We start from the raw sequence: 17,500 nt of genomic DNA, 5'->3' as shown, positions 1-17,500 counted from the left end.
ACAATTCTTCTTCATACGAGGACATAGAATTCTCCCGTATTCAAGCCGAAGACCTCTTCGAGGTCAAGGTTGAGATTATAAGGGTAATGGCGGGTCTTGATCCAACGGGAGATTGGATGGGGCGGGGAGCTCGGGCCCTCGACAATCCGCGTACCGCCACGGGAGAACCCTCCTTAGAGGAACTCTATACCCTTTTAACCAATCTGACTGAGGGCGGCGGAGTACAGTCACCCGCTTTTTCTTATTTGAAAAGAAAAATGAGCGGCTAGGTGGGAGGGATGAAAGCTCTAGTAACATAATATACTAGGAAAGGGATCTCTGTTGATGCCCCGAAAGTACCAGTTGTCGTTGGCAGGCAGCATGGGAAGGGGGGTTTCAGGCGGAAAACTTGGTGGATATGTTGGTGGAAACCCATGGCGGGGAAAAGATGGATGATATCCGCCAAAGTCTCGAGCGGGACGGGAGGCACAGCCCCTACTTTCGGGAAACTCTCGAGAATTTCCGCGTCCTGAAGGGGACTGGGGGTACGGAGATGCAACTCCGCAAGGAGTGGCAAGGGCGTCTTCTTTAAAAGACAGGTAAGAGGGAGGTCTTAAGGGCCATTCGGAACTATGATCTCTCCCTCTAATTTCTTTTGTCTCTGCTCTGTATTTTCTTCTTTCTTTTTTCGGTATGCCGCTCCGCGAGCAAGGAGCGAAAGAACCAAGTGGGCTGTGTTGATGTCAGAATTTGCACCTATTTGTATCTATTTAGTGATCAGTTCGCTAGTTTCTTTGATCCCACTCGGTGTTCCTTTTCCATTTGCTTCCAATAGTTCAACCTATCCAGAAAAATTGTCGGCCTACGAATGTGGTTTCGATCCTTCCGGTGATGCCAGAAGTCGTTTCGATATACGATTTTATCTTGTTTCAATTTTATTTATTATCCTTGATCCGGAAGTAACCTTTTCCTTTCCTTGGGCAGTACCTCTCAACAAGATTGATCCGTTTGGCTCTTGGTCTATGATGGCCTTTTTATTGATTTTGACGATTGGATCTCTCTATGAATGGAAAAGGGGTGCTTCGGATCGGGAGTAATCACTAGTGATAGGGCAAAAATCAATCGGGGGGAAGGACAAAAGAAAGAGTGATGCCTACATTAAATCAATTGATTCGTCATGGTAGAGAAGAAAAACGGCGCACGGACCGTACTCGAGCTTCGGATCAATGTCCCCAGAAGCAAGGAGTACGCCCGCGTGTTTCAACGAGAACACCAAAAAAACCTAATTCAGCTCCACGTAAGATAGCCAAGGTACGGTTGAGCAATCGACATGATATATTTGCTCACATTCCGGGCGAAGGTCATAATTCGCAGGAACATTCTATGGTGTTAATTAGAGGGGGTAGAGTGAAAGATTTGCCAGGTGTGAAATCCCATTGTATTCGAGGAGTCAAAGATTTGCTGGGAATTCCGGATCGAAGAAGAGGCAGATCAAAATATGGTGCGGAAAAACCCAAATCGATATGAATGGAAGATGCCTCTGGAACTTGTTTTTCTCGGTCAGTCGAGGTATTCATTGAAAAGTCTCAATGCTATCTTCGACAGTCTTGAGAGCGAGGGCCGCAATAGCCCCTACTTTCGCTCTTTTGTTTCTAAAAGATAAAAGAGACCGCCCTTGATCTGGGCGGGATCTATCAGCAGCGGCATTCTCCCTTTTCTCGATCTTTAATTGAATTATGGAATTTTATCCCAGAGCTGCGGAACTAACTACTCTATTAGAAAGTAGAATTTCCAACTTTTACACGAATTTAAAACTGAATGAGATAATAGACTTACATCACGATATCTTTTTCTTCCTCATTCTGATTTTGGTTATTTTAGTAGCATTGGTTCCATTTTTCTTTTTCGCGTTTTATGGCTCGCCTGTGGGTGGGTTCGAAAGTTATATATGGAGGGGCAGCAAGGGCAACGGATTGGCGCCAACGGTCCCCCGGCTCCGCGCGGGCCAGCCGAGTCCGGCGTTTCGAACAACAATGATTCGGAAAGATAACGTCTACGAAAGAAAATTCGTAAAGCTTTTGCCCTACTCCTCAAGAAATACTGCGAGCGGTATTGTAAAGGTATGGGCTTTTTCGGTCGATTTTGCTCAAGAGGGTGGGGGGACTTCGCCTTTCTCGAAGCAGCACATGAGATTGCCCAGAAGGATTACTTTTTAATTTTCCTAGTGCGGATGTGGACTCCCTAAAAAACCTGCTCCACTTTGTACGAAAACATAGTCATTTTTCTAATTGGGAGTCTTACATGAACGCGCACTTGATCTTTGACTTGGTCCGCCGCGATCCGGGGGGCTTTCGTTCGCAACAAGGTAGCCATAGGGAAAACAAAACCCTATGGGCTGGATTGAATCTTTCCTTTCCTTCTCCCCCCCACCAGATCCATTAAAGGAAAACAGACTCAAGGATTGGGCCATTTTCCATATGTCTCTAGAAAGATAGGAGCTAATAATCACTTTGATTACTTATGTAACTCTCATTTTATTACTCCATGTGTAACGCCCAAGGGGCCTTGTATTCTATTTAAACAGAGGATCTCTCTCTCACATTGATATAAACATCCTTCACCCAATCCAATCTGCTCAAAGTATTTTCAACTCTCTCTTTCATGGTATCAGAGCACTAGCTCTTGGGAAACGTTCAGTTGGTTCGTGTGAAGTGTGGTCTGAATACCTTGTTACGTGTTTTCTCTTTGGCGCTGTCCACCGCTGTGTCTGTATCCTTCTCCTCAGCACTTAGTTAGTATCCCGTCCATCGAAATTTTTTTTTCCATTTTATGGACACAGACGAACTACCTACTTTGGAAAACTAAGAGAATGTCTTTTATTGAAGCACAAGATCTTCTCAGTTTCGTTGATGGAACTGGAAAAGAACCAAACAAAGGAGTTTCTTGAGACTGATGACAAAGGTGAGATAATGAACCCTGAGTACGTCACCTGGGGAAGAACAGACCCACTACTCAAAAGTGGAATGATGGGCACCATGACCGAAGACGTTCTTAGTCTTGTCGTTGGACTAAGAACGTCTCGTAATATTTTGATGTGCTTAGAAAAAACGTTTGCCCAATCTTCAAAGGACCGAGAACTTCAACTACAGTGTCAATTGCAGCTATGTCCGAAAAGGGTTCAAAACCTCTATCTTCTATCCTATTGTAGGCCGATAGGTCCGCTATAGCCTATCCGCCCACAGAGGTACCCAAACTCGTCGCCCTCTCTAGGGCAACCTCTGTCTGCCTTCTAAAATGAGCTGTACCGAGAGAGGAATAGCCTATTTTTGGTTCCCCGTGCTACGGCTGCTGCTACAGCATCATATGTCATGATCCTCTTCTCTGAGCCGCACCTGGCATCTCAGTTGTTGTTGTTATAAACCGGTTTTTATTGGTAAATCATTGAATACATTCACAACCATTAGTGAATTCCCACAGCAATCCCAATCCCTTGCTGATGTGATGTGTTTTACATCGCACCGACGCCATTGTGTTTGCGTGAAGCTCGAGAGTCAACAAATGCAGGAATAGCTCCTCTGATGACTCAAGCAGAGTTGGTTTCTGATTCCCTGGCCTAGGCCTAGCCTAGGTAAAGGTTTCGCTTTGGATATAGGAATTCTACTTCCTGCTCGAGTCGTAATAGCTCCTGTCCTGGGCTTTTTAGATAGTTCACTCTGCTTCGCTTCGGGTCGGGCCGGCTTTCGAGTTGAAACTCCGCTCCTCGGCTTAAGAGCTTAAATAGCTCCTCTTCGGAGGTTTCTGGCTTTTTTCTTTCTAGGTTTTGAGGTGAGGTTTGGAACCCTCGCGTTAGGCTTTCGAGTTCCCTGTTCGAGAGAGCTCCTTGAGCTCGGCTCTCGACGCTTATAGCCTTGTGGTATAGTTCAGTTCGTACTCGCATCGAGCTGTGGTCTCCGTCCCCTTCGATTATTAGTAGGGGCTCGTGCCTTCGTTCCGTCGGTATAGGTATACCGTCAAATACCCGCCTCGAAGTCCCGTCAATTGAGTGCCGTCAGTCAGTGTTCTCAAATCCCAGATCCCCATAGTCTTCGGCGAGTGGAGGACGAAGGACGTTTCTGCTTTTCTGTCAAAAGAGCTCGTGTAGTTCTCAACCTACTTGCAGGCGTTTTTTCTAAGAAGTTTTTTTACCCGCTGACTGAAATTTTCTAATAGGGGGACTGGACACCGATACCGCCAAGATGGCATCAAGGGCGATTAGGTGTGGCTTGCTTGATAAGGGAAACAGAAGACGCGCCCCTCAAAGCCCCATTAACGCAAAACAACTCGACCCCTACGTTTGTTTTTAAATTACCAGAAGCTCTTAGCTACTCAGCTATACTATAATAAAGACTAAGGGGTATTACTTGACTGAAAGAGTATTCATATTATGGGGAGCTTCCCCTTCCAACATCTGACTTAAGATAAGAAGCACGAATACATATAGTAGCTACCTCGGGAGAGGGATATACGAATATACCGACTGAACGAAGTGAATACCTTATTCAATGATTTTCCTAGAACCATCAGATCCGCTGAGATGCCGAAAACACCTACTGAGATGAGAGTTGTTGGCCTAGAAGGCTCCTTGCTTGGTCCAGGATGGATTTTTTTACCCGTAATCGCAACAACCCAATTGCAAGAGCGGAACTCTACCAACTGAGCTATATCCCCCCGGATGCTTCCAAGGTGAGTGGCAGGCGGAGCAGATGCCTCGACGAATAAAAACCTCCTTTTCTTCTTCGGTCTCTGTTTCTCCGCGCAAAGGAGAGTCGTCCGTAAGGGATAAGCGTTTAGGGTAAGCAGTCCCCCCGGCTATTCCGGTAAGCGAGTAGTCCGTTATGGATCCCCCCCCGTACTCCACTTTGTTGTTGACCCTTTCCGGCTGTGTGAGTAAATATATCCCTTAGTCCTCCGCAGGAGGAAGTGAAGTTACTGCAGAATTGCTTGGACTAGCTGGACTTAGCGGACTTACCCCCTGTTGCTTTGTCTGCCCCCCGTTTACCCCCATATCCCCGCTGCGTGGGCGTCCCTGTAGAAAGGAACTCAACTAAAAACGAACCGAAAACTACTGCTTATTGCTTTGGCCGCTGAAGAGGAAGAACAAGAGTCTGGTTGCGCTTCGGGACGACTTCCCCTACCACTGTTAAATAGCGCCCTCTTCTCTTAGTATAGTAAGCTGGTGGGCTTCTCCCAAGAGAATGCCTTCACCCCACTCCCCCTTCAGACGCCTATGGAGAACTAAGGTACCATTAGGAGTATCCTTTCCGAAGGCAGGGGGAACTCGAAAACAACAAACGCCACTATTTAACTGTTTAGGCGAAACTCCACGCACAACTCGCATTGAAGATGCTCCACTCGTTCGTAAGCACAATGGACTCGCTGTGAGTATGGAAGAAGGATAGGGTCAGCAGGCCTTTCTATCTCTTGCATTCATCTTATCCTTATTGTTGTACTCTTTCTGAAGTGTGGGGCGAACGGCGCCCTCCGTTTGCAGGAAAGAAAGCGGCAACCGCCCTCAAGTCAAGACTAGAACGAAGGTGGAGCCTTACTCTATTCCTTCGCCCGTGAGACATCTACTTAGTTGTACATCGGTACTCGGACACCCAATCCCATCCCCTATGACTAGAAAGACAGAGGGAAAGACAAAGATTCCCATTAGCTGAAAGTTAGTCTACAAGGTGAAGACTCTCTATCGTCAGATCGTTGGCAGTCTGGTTCTGCTTTCTCTGACGCCGAAAAGTCACCCCTTTCCTTTCTTTCAGTCTCGCAGCTTCTCTGTCTTTACCAGAAGGAGAATCCATGACGGTTACGGTCTATGAGAAAAGAATCCTGCCACCACTCAACACCTATGAAGTAGGCTAAACAACTAACAAAGCAAGCATTGAAGGACGCTCACCGAGTCCTTCTATCAAAGGAAGCTCTCGCGGAGGGCTCTTCGTATGTCCATCCTCTCCTCAGCCATTTCGGGTTAAGAAGATGTGAAAGCGCATTTCTCTCTATAAGAAAGGAACACTGCGCGATAGCAAAAAAACAGAAAAGAAAGCTCCTACCGCGCCAGAGAAGCAAGGAATGAGATTGCAATTTTGTTTAGCTTGAACTAATGAGTGAGGCATCCTTGCGTCTAATGCTTCCGAGCTTGACTTCCTTTACTTGCCTGCTAGCGCTCTAAGGTTTCTTTCTTTAATAGAAGTTCCTAAGGGTGGTCGAAGACTATGGAATGCCATATAACCTATTAGATGTAGCCATCTCTTTCCTGCCTTTCTAGTAGCTAGCTGGTAGCTCTTCTTTCCGGTTTTTAGGTAGCTTCCTATCCTATTAGCTATTAGCTCGTAGCTCTCTTCTTGTAGCTAGGTAGCTAGTGGTTAGGTTGTTATAGAGGAGCAGACGCTGTCTTATCCACTTTAGTCTTTGCATCTTCTCTCTCTGTCTTTATCCAGGTACTTCTCTAGTATCAGCCGCAGCCGAAGCTAGTTTGTATCATCTGCCCTGGTTCTCCTCTAGGGCTATACTAGCTTTCCTAGTTTGTTGGATTGCTATCTGAGTAGCTAGTAGTGAGCAGACGCAGACGAGAAAACGAAGATGATAGCTTCAGCAGCTTCCTCTTGCGTCTTCTCCTATAGGGTTATAGCCCGATAGGCTAGCTAAGCCTGGTATTCTATCTGTAGGCGGGGAAATGGAATTTTTTCTTTATTTATTGAGAAATGCTCCTAGGGCCTCTTTCTCATGAGCAAGCGAGGGGGAGCTCCGTCTATAGCTAGAGGAGCTCCAGTAAGCGCAGGGCCTAAAGGAGGAAGAGAAGGCAATGAAGGACCGACAGAGCGAAGCGCGGGAAGGGCTTCGGTTATAGCTAGAGAAGCCCGAGCGGAGCGCAGCTAATTCGTAAAGAGGTAAGCAGTTCTCGAAGTAATGTGCTTTTCCTGCCTAACCGTAAGCCTAATTCCTTACCTGCCCTTGTAGCTTTCTTTATAAGGCAGGCGGCTTCCCCCGCAGACGGTCATAACTCGTGAACTAAATAAATAAAGTAGTTTTTCCCCTGCCCTCAATTCCTGCCTTTAGGAAGTACTAGATTCAGTCCTTTACCTTTCTATCTCTCTAGATAGAAAGTCCTCCACAGGATTAAGCACCCTTTAGAGTAAAACTAGTGTCGTTCTCTAGTTTATATGCTAGAGGGACATATCAGTACTATACTATACCGGGTAGTCGAACAGTAAGAAATCAAAGGAAATAAAAAAGGAAACCGCTATTAAAGCGAAAAGGGAAAAAGATCCATTAAATGCTATCATAGGTACTAGATTAAATAACATTATCATCAGGAGAATGTTAGTCAGAAGTCTAAGGACCCAGCTAAAATAGCTAGGAAAGGCTCGGTGTTGAAAACCTCGAAGGCTTTAGGAGTCAGGCAACATAAAGATGCTAAACTATCACCTCTCTCTATGAATAAAGCGGAAGCCCAGGTTACGAGGCTTTTAAAGAAAACAAAAATTTCAGATACTTACATGGAGGTAAACGAAGCCCCGAGCCCACCTCTTACTCCATAGGCAACTCGAAAACTACCCCTAGTGAACTGGTAGCAAAATGAAAGAAGAACTGGGAATGGTGCTTGCTAGGAATGAAGCAAAGATACTTAATAAAAAAAAGGACTTTTCTGATGCTCAGGAAGAAATGGAAATTCCACTCAAGAGAGAGAGATTATGTACAAGATTTGGACCGGAAAGTAAAATCCTTGGAATGGAGATTCAAAGGGATAGGAAAAGTGGGACTTTAGCACTTTCACAAAGGAGGTTTGTGGAGAAGTTGCTTTAGTTGTTTGGCATGAGCAAGGCAAAGCCGGTGAAAACACCATTAGCACCTCACTTGTTGTTGTCTTCCGAACAATCCCAAAGTCGGAAGAGGAAAAGAAGATGATGGATCGAGTTCCTTATGCGAGCCTTGTGGGAAGCTTGATCTTTGCCATGGTATGTACTAGACCGGATATTGCTTATTCGGTTGGTGTTCTAAGTCGGTTTATGGCGAATCCGGGTAAAGCTCATTGGGAGGCCGCCAAGTGGGTCCTTCGTTATTTGAGAGGCACAAGTGGTTATTCAATATATAGCAAAAGTTCGGAACTCATGCATGCTTTTTTTGATGCCCGGTGATCTCGACAAAAGGAGGTCCACAACGGGTTATTTATTTCGGTTTTGGAATGGTCCAATTAGTTTAGTTGGATGTCAAAGCTTCAATCGCCTCATGAATGTGCTAGGGGCGTTGTCGACTACCGAGGCCGAGTATATGGCGTTGACGGAAGCTTGCAAGGAAGCGGTGTGGCTTCAAAGGAATGGGTAGTATGTCTTGAATAGGAAAGCATTCAAAATGTATGAACTCAACCCGCTTGAACAATGAAGTGAAAGGCTTTCCTTTAGAGTTCGATCTGGTTTTCATCATTGTCGACAGAAAAGAAAGAAGGGAGTGTTTTAATTTCCTTTGTTTGTTGACCGAATCCCATCTTTCTCAGTTACATGCCGATATTTTGCCTTTGTTTCGGCTTTCAAATTGCGTAAAAGTTCAAGAGTAGGCCCGAACCGCTCCCCCTTTCCATTTAATCACTGACAAAACCTGCCGACTTAACGAAACGACTTCGACTTTAGAACAATCAATCGAACGGGTAAGGCCAAGGTAAGGGCCTGTTCTTAGTCCCTATTCAAATTGCTTGCTTGACTGATTAAGGTGGCTTTCCTGTTGTTCCAGTCACTGTGGCTCTTGCTTGAGCCGAGAAGTACAGAAGGCACAGAGGTGAGAAGTATAGTATAGATACGAAGGTACGAAAAATGGACAGGTTTCAAGTAAGGCGAGTAAGAGAAGGTTAGAGAGAACCGTTGCTTTGACATAACAAAAGAGAACGGTTTGCCTTACAAAAGAATAGAAGTAGAATAAATAGATATACGTGAAATAAGCCCTATTCCTCCTTTCCAATGGCCAATTCACCACTTCACTTACTTACTAAATACCGGCTTGAACAAGGTAGCACTAGAAAAGCAAATAGAGAGAGTACAAGAAAGAACTAAATAGGTGTAGAGTTCGGAGTAGCGAAGAGGCTTTGATGACGAAGCGAAGGTACGAAGTGGATTTATCATGGCCCTCCGAATCATTTTTATGCTATACGAGCATAAACAATAACCATTTAGAATACCTGCACTGCAGGTCGAGGGAGAAGAGAACTGGTTTGATTCATTTTCCACGTAGGGAAGCATAAACATAAAGGGAAAGCGGTCCCTTACCTTGTGACCTCTATTTCCTTCCCTTAATGGAACCTTCCACAGCGCACTCGGTAATAAGACTTGAACATGGATTCTTTCCCATCGACTGGACCTTTCACAGGGACCAGGACGAATAGGGAACGGGAACTACTCTTTTCATTTTGGGATTTGAGTAGGTAAGGGCAGCGGGACCAGCAACATGAACAATCGGACCAAGCAAGCTATTATAAGCCAACTAACAAAGCCACAAGCTACAGGCAGGATCCTTTGTTAGCTCTACTATTAGGGAGTAAGTAACCTTCCCTTCTCTTGAGGAGCCTCGTCGTATGTTGAGTTTGACTATACTAAATGAGTTGGCGTATTTGAGTCTGTCTTTTCTTTTTAACTATAGGCATCGGCACAGGCACAACACAAGCAAAGAGGGAAAGAAGCAATCTACACCATTTAGGATAGGGTTGATTGCTCGCCACTGAATAGCAAAGAAAGGAAACTCTTTCTTTGCCTCTGGTTAAGCCCCCTATTACGTAAGGCATCGCAAGCTCCTCGCTTTCCGCCAGAAAGCAAAGGCAGCAAGATAAGATATGGAGCAGGCCATGAAATAGGTATAATAGGAATTTATAAAGCCCTATATAAGCAATAGGACCTTTCACAGAGACCAAGGCCAGAACCTCCACCAGCCGACGTGTCTACTCGAATGACTCTTTCATACAGTATGCAGAGTGCTTGCTTCAGCTCCAGCTACTAAAGCCAACCAATAGACCTGTTCATACAACAATATTCCAACTCGTCTTCCTGCTCTAGTTCTTTATGCCTTCGTTCGTTCCTTTTCTTTTCTTTTGTTGTCCCCAAGTTCTAGGCCCGTTTTGCTGCTGTGCTCCCGTCTCTCTTTTTTCTATCCCGTCGTTAAAGTGCCTCTATCTTTCCTTTCCTTCTCAAGGAGTGGCTAGCTCAGTTCGTGAGTCTAGTTCTGTTGAGTAGTTCAGGAAGTCCTTTCGTAGGCTGATCTTCTTTAGTCACAAAACTTCTTCCGATAGATCCACGAATAGGTGGAAGGTTCATCACTTGTAACAAGTCTCGTTAAAGAAGACGATATAATTCCATGAATGAAGGAATAAAGCAATAAAATAGGCATTTATAGGTAACATCAATAGATGCATCGGTCGAGCTGCCTTCCCTCATCTCTCTATCGATAACGGGGAATAGAAGGAAGAGCTGTCTCCACTCTCCATGAAGAAAAGGTCCGTAACGTGGGGCTTTCATTAGCCAAAAACTGGAATTTCGGGTCGGTATTACGACCAGGAAAAAGATCGAAAATAGGCATTTTTTGTAACATCTCAAATGATAAGATAAATAGGATGCTTGTTAGGAGTAGGGGCTCGCCCTTCCGTCTTTCTTTCTTCCTTCCCCCATCAAATGTGGATTCTGTCGTTAGATGTTATTACAAAGGAAGATGGTGTGGATGAATGAGCTGCTTTTTCAATTGTAGTTGTAGGACTTTCCGTATCAGTAGAAGGGGGAGCGAAATCAAGGAGTTCTTCGAATTCTTCTTTTGTTTTAAATCTCAAGTTTATTGCTTCTTACTTGGTCTTCCCGGTCTATCTCGACCAGCTTATACCGAATCGGTGCTTTACGCTTTAATTAATCGGTCGCTGAATCCGTAGTTTTAGTATCGCTTCGAAAGTCCCCCCCTCCCGCGAATCGCTTTGCTTCTTCAATGAATGTGCTTGCTCTTCTGTCTGATGGAATTCAGTTTTTATGCCCATGTTGTCTAAAGCTAAAACAAGAGTTTGCCAGGCATGGGAGGAACCCTCGTACAAAGCCTTTTCTTTCCCGCATGGAAAAGGAAATATCAATCCAAATAAGTAGAGGAGTCGCTCGCACAATGGGTAGGGGTGAAGTACGCAATTGATTTCGTTCTTTATAAGAAATTGATTCCCTTCTAAGGGAGGTGCGGTGCCTGTCGGCCCGGTCATAATGATCGGTCTTTCTCCTTTCCCAGGAGTGAAGGAATTTGTTTATTCCAATAGTTAAGGAGTTTTTCTCTATGCCTATAATTTCTTTCCTTTTGTCCCCTCTTGGCTTAGTTAGCTCTTGCTTCAGGTGTAAGTGAAGTTAAAAATATCTCTTCCTTTTCGGTAAGCTCAGTACTCGAGGGAGGATCAGAGAATCCACTCTTTACGTTAGGCTAGCGGTATCTGTTTCTGTATCGGCTTTATCTAGCGAGTGGGCTTCTTCGTTGAGTAGACGTCTCGAGGGAACAAACCAGACAAAATCCGTTTTTTTAGTAAAAACTCCTGCTTTTGGCTTTCTCTTGCGGTTGCGTAAGTCGGAACTCCAAACGAATCGGAAACACGTTCAGCAGACAGATCAGAAAAGAGCGATCACTACTTTTAGCTTGGCTTGACTACCGCCCGGAATAAAAGAAAGAAGTCAGGCAAGTGGTTTTCTCGATGAACTCCTTCCTTTCCTGCGCAAGCGAAGCGTCATAAACTCATTGCTTGTTTTTTAAGAGATAGTTAGGAAAGGAGCTAGCATAGTTTCTGTTCCAGGGGTCGTAGACTAAAGAGAATGATTGGGGTTTCGGCTTTTTTTTAAGGGAAGGCTTAGAGAGGAGGCAGCTTTAGGGAAGGTGGTGCTTGAGGACAGAGAAGAGAGAGGCTGTCGGCTGTGGAGATGGAGACAGTGGCTTTCTGGCTTTTGAGATCAGATCCGCTTTCTGGTCAGGGGAGGAGAGGTGGTTGATTGACAAACTATCTCTGTCCCATCTCGACACACGACTAGCTGTGATTAGTCTTCCTTGTCCATGCTCAGTATTTTTTATGATATCACTAAAAAATGAAAAGCGAGGGAAGCAGCAGCTGTATGGCTATATATCCATTTCAATATCCGGATTATGCTACTGACGCAACTACCGGTTCCCATGCCTCTACCTCCCTCGGAACCCATGTTGCAGGTTGGCTATGCGCCCGGATCTCCACCACCTATTGTTAAGCCAAGCCGCCAGGAAAGCTTTTCTTTGATCTATCCCCGCGGGTCACTAAACTAACCTTCTCTGGTCCGCTTTGGCTATTGAACCAATCTTCTTCGAACTCCCAGGCCGAACTCGGAAAGTCGAACCAATGTATGATACACCCGGCACTGCTACCGTCTCTTCAATCGGGTCAAGCCCGCCCCCCAGGGGTATTCTGCATGCTACAATTTGTGATCTGGAGGCTGCATCTCGTTTAGTGGTAATATATATTGAATAATATATTGAAGAAAAGGAGAGTTCGGCATGGTTGAGTCAGGTTTAACACTTTGGCTGAAAGGAACTGGGATTGGATTAGGGCACCAAGTTTAAGTACGAAAGTGGGGTCGAGTCTGAAGTGGTATACCAGAATATTTAATAAGTTTTTTTTAAAAGCGCTTTTGCATGACCTCCAGCTCGAGGCAACATCTCTAGATGAGGTAGTCCCGTGAAAGGCTAGTCCTAGGATTGCTTGTCTCAATCAAACTAAGTGGTACCTGGAGATATGTGAGCCCCTTTCCATAAATGGAAAAGGTTTTTCTAAGTTGACCACCCTACCCACTAATGGACTATGAGGGGACAGCGCAGAGGTCTTACCGAGGGCACCAACTCCTATGAAACTACTTATTTTGGTTTTATTGTTTTTCACTTTTTGACTGATTGCTCGCGCCTGCCCGAAAGCTACTTTGCTACCCCTACTCATAGAATAGATTCCTACTTTCAAGAGGACTGACTATTTAAGGTTATACCTACGGGTGCGCTACTCTGGTTCTCCTGTTTCATTCCGTTTCCCCTTAAGCTCACTACGGGCTATCCTATCTATGCTCTCCGCGGGAGAGATAGAAACCATAAACATAGGGACTCCGGTCGATCACCACCTACACTATTGTCCTATATTCCAGTACTGGCATTCCTCAGAGATAGCTAAAAAGAAAGATGAAATCCATGCGGAAGAAACAACTAGAAAAGGATCCGCCGGTGGATCTGCTGGCTTGAATGGTTCTACCTATGGGAATTGGAATTTCTACTTTTGAACTTCATTTATGGGCTAGTTTCGGTGAGTGTGAATTGCCTCCCTCTTTCATACATGAGTCCTTCTCAAATGAGTTTATGCGCTGCCGTTAGATAAGAAATTTCTCATTCACCTGCACCAGGGACAGGGCCAGTATTTCATACTGCGTCCTATTCTTGATATTCTCCTACTTAGAGGGTGCGTACTCCCTTGAACTCCATTATCGGTTCGACCGAGCATAATTACATTATCCCTTCGCTTCGATTCGGCAAGGATCTTTCCTCCCCGAGATCGAATTCCTTATTCACATTTCTTTGACCTCTCGTCCGTTAACTCCTAAGCAAGCTTTCCTATATTCCTTTCCGGTTCGTTCTAGCTCACTCGCACACTGCCGTCATTAGAAATGCCTAGGAATGGATCGTACCCACGGATAAAGGTTGCTTCGTTTCCCGCCGGGGCAGAAACCAAATCTGAGAAAAGTGAGTCAAGTTCCAGTGGGCAATAAGAAACCCATAGTATTACTTCCTTTCTATGAGTGAATTTCTATCTATGAGTGAATGGAAGACTTGCAAAGCTTCCGCCTACGGGCTTGCCCGAGCCCGACGAGGAAACTACTTGAATTACGGATTTGCTTCCAGTAGTGGGGAACAGCTTCTAAGAATCGCGAACAGAGCCTTTGGGAACAGCCTAGCTAATTGATCTTTGGTGGACCGTACCGTTGCCTTTCTACGTCGTACCCTTTACTGAGCTACGGACCTCCTTCACGCCTGCCTTACTTGACTGGCTCGCTGGCCTACGGGAGTCAACTTCTTTTCTCCTTAGGCCGGGGTTGTTAGTCTATTTCCCCTTTATTGAGACATTTAGATGTGATCCAAGTACCACAACACCGTCTTTGGGGCATAAAGTAGATTTCCCTTCTCTTTCCCCTGGGAGATGTGATCAAAGGACCAAAAACCCATATTGGCTGTTAGACTCGTTCTTCTTGAGTTAAAGTGCTTCCTATCGTTTGTCTGCTTGAAACCTGGCATTGAGTGTGCACCTTGGGAATACTTGAGTTTGGAGAACTTCTCCTTTCTATGGGAAAGGTTTCCAATACGGATTCTGCCGTTGTCGAGCTTAAAAGCGGATGATGATCCCTAATCAAGAGTTTGGTCCTAGCTTTTCGATTTCATCTTTAGTTTTGTCCTCGAAAAGATATGAGGGCGTTTTTGTACCCCAGGACGGATACAGGTGACCCAGATTGAGCATTCTCACCTCACTAGGCTCACCGATGACTACACTGTGCGATCAGCCCATCAGAAAGACCATAACGGATTTATTTTGAGCAAAATCCTGCATAGAAATAACCGAGCGAATCTTCTTTCTGCTGACATTCAAATGGGTAACCCGGCTATCATGGATCTTTCCCATAGAGAGAGAATCTTCCCAAACCATGCTATGGAATGGAGTCCCCATAACTTCTCACCTCCTTTCAAACTGAAAAGGTGGCTTAATAGGTTCAGAAATCCTTTGAGGTAGCAAGTTTAAAGCTAATCGCATTTTCGTGTGGAATATAAAGGGTACGTACCTATCCGCTATTGACAAAGCCTTGCTGTCTAGTCTTCCCAGTACTCCTTCGGGTTGACCAGAAGGCTCCAGCCAGGACAATAGAAGTCTAGTCATAGCCTTCTTTCTTTATTAAGTAAGTAGAATGAAATCCATTTCAATCCTTCATCGTCCTTTCTCCGAATCATATATCTGTCTATGAAAGGCAGTCTAGTCAATGAAAGGATGAGCTTTTTCTTTTTGCTGGGAGCCCCAGAAAGGCTGTAAGGGCACTGTCGCAGCCTTGAGATAAAGTCCAAGATTCAAGCACCCCTCTCTCTCTTCATTGAGTAGGGCCCTCGGGTGAATAGATATGGCGCTATACATCGCTCTTTTGCTAGCTTGCCAGGAACTGGACCTTTGAAAGAAAGCCCAGTAGCAGCCGCGGCACTTCCAAGTGTGCGCGCCATAACCGCAGCCAATGAAAGAAATGTAAATGAGAGTCTTTCATGATCGACATTTTCTACTAAGTAGAAAGGAGTATGAATCGACGTAACCGTGGTAATCCATCCGAAGATACCTACTGCGTCTAGACACACCATCCCTAACCCGCTAGGTATGCGGTCAGACGTTAAAGTGTGCGGGGGATAGTCAACCGGTAAGATCACATAGGTCTCCCCGCTCTAGTATGATCATACCAAATTGAGCTCAACAGGGCTGGGGCAGATTCTAGGCAAGCTACTTTAGTGGAAGATGCAGATTGCATTTTTCGGGAAAATATTTTCTTGTTTTATAGCCTTTTGAGGGATGTTCTAGATGGCTGATATCCGGATTCTATGTGGAACTTTCCACCTGCTACTCCTGATCAAGCACAGACACATCCAGCCTAAAAAGATTCCAACAAACCCGGCCTAGATAGAAGAGGTTTCCACTCCCGCCTATTCAACTATGGAGCACTAAAGCTTACAGCCGTCACCTGCCCTCTTTGAGTTCTATTAGAATGCCAGAGCGTGGAAGAAAGCTAAGAAAAAGCATTTCTTTGACCGCCTTCACCAAAAGATTTCATTCCTTTACTTGAGTCCCCTTTCCTTTGAGCATTAAATTGACCCGTAGAGGGCTTTACAGCGCCTGATCTTAATGAATGATCCTTAGGTGAGGTGCCGAGTGAAAGGGCCACTGCTCAACGGGGGTGCCAAGAGCAACCATCAACGAGTGTATATGAAGGTATTTTATATGTTATCTCTATTCTAAAGACTCTCACCCTTGTTAAATACATTTTTGGGCTGCTTTCAATGGCTATAATTTCCCTGCTTCAACGTGAGATTGGCTTAGCTTGGTCTTTCTGTGTACCCAGAGTAAGTCTACCCATAGCGTAGTACAAGATAAAAAGAATCTGGTCCTATTAGAGGAGCTAGCCTTTTAGAGTATGATTTTCGAGATGCTTTTTTTAGTAAAGTACCCGTGGGATTCGACTTACCAACTGATCCGAGTTTTATTGGGTCAGGAACGGGAAAAAACGAAACTAAAAGAAGGAAGGAGGAAAAGAAAAGCACTGTTGACTTCCTGTTCCGCCTGAAACAAGAACTCAACTCCCCGATTCACCGAGAACCGACAGGAAACTCCCTTGACTTCTTGAAACAGGAACTCGAACTCATTGACCTAAGACTGTTCATTGAACTAGTTCTGCTTCATCGAAGAAAGTATGCTAGGGGTTGTTGCTTAGTCACGAGAGCTCTGCTGCCCATGCCCGAAAAGCAAGCATTCCACTCTTTTGACTCCGGAAAATTCTTTCTTTGGATAAAATCTTCCTTGAGTCTTATTTTGAGGCTGTGCATAACTCCCGTGTTGCGGCCTCTACCACGGCCACCACGAGCCATGTTTGCATTTGATGAGCCTGACTAGTAGCAGAAACCCGGGGGAAATCTCAAAAAAAAGAGTCTCGGTTCACTCTTATTTACGTTGCAAGCAAACAAGCAACGTCTTTCTCTTAAGGCGCTCGTTGCGCTAACGTCAACAAGAAAGTTTGCTTTCTTATATGTATATATAGATATATATTTCCAGTGGATCGCAGATCGGAGCAAGTTCACCATTAAAAAATGAGGATTTGGTCTGTGTTCAGCTAGTAGGATTTGCTCCCCAGTGATAAAAAAGCTTTTAGATCTTTAAGACACTTATTTCATTCGAAACTAAAGACATTTCGTCTTTTATTGTTTAGATAAGCACTTTTGAATGCTAGTCGCGAATTCTGAAAGCGAGATATCGGTTTCGAAAAACCAGCGCCCAAAGAGCTTACCACCTTAGGGTCAAGCCGGTCTCCGTCTGGCAGAGTAGAATCCGATCGATCACTTGAAGTTCGTAGGACGCGCTAAGAACCATTTCTCACTTGTGAAGCCGCATATCAAAAAATAAAATATAGAAAGTGTGCCGTGAGTGAGGATATCGAGATTGGCATCGAGGAATTGCGTATGAAAGGTTTTCTATCTGAGACTATCTATCTAGTACGATCGATCAAGTCATTCAGTACAGTATCTTTGCTAGGTGTTTATGGAATTTTTTTAGCAGGTCGGTCTAGGTAGTTGATATTGCTCCTGAGAAATTCGTTGTTTCCAGTTTCGTTTGGGCATCTTTCTTTCTCCCATTCTTTCTGTTGGTCAACAACCAACCACAGTTCTCTAACATTCTTCACTACTCGTACAGGAAGGAGTCTCT

At 44.8% G+C, this 17,500-nt stretch overlaps 2 protein-coding genes across 2 annotated transcripts; both read left to right on the top strand.

Moving 5' to 3' along the window:
• The first annotated feature begins 719 nt into the window (after positions 1–719).
• Positions 720–1,076, top strand: nad3 (NADH dehydrogenase subunit 3). Its single transcript has one exon. It carries the CDS (start codon positions 720–722, stop codon positions 1,074–1,076), a length of 357 nt encoding a protein of 118 aa, YP_009241665.1.
• A 52-nt stretch (positions 1,077–1,128) lies between these two features.
• Positions 1,129–1,506, top strand: rps12 (ribosomal protein S12). The gene has a single exon. The coding sequence runs from the start codon at positions 1,129–1,131 to the stop codon at positions 1,504–1,506; it is 378 nt and encodes a 125-aa protein (YP_009241664.1).
• Positions 1,507–17,500: the final 15,994 nt, after the last annotated feature.

The sequence above is a fragment of the mitochondrial genome of Ziziphus jujuba, assembly GCF_031755915.1.
Source record: "Ziziphus jujuba mitochondrion, complete genome".
Lineage (NCBI taxonomy): Eukaryota > Viridiplantae > Streptophyta > Magnoliopsida > Rosales > Rhamnaceae > Ziziphus > Ziziphus jujuba.
Note: the sequence above shows the minus strand (reverse complement) of the source record. Positions and strands in the feature narration are given on the sequence as shown.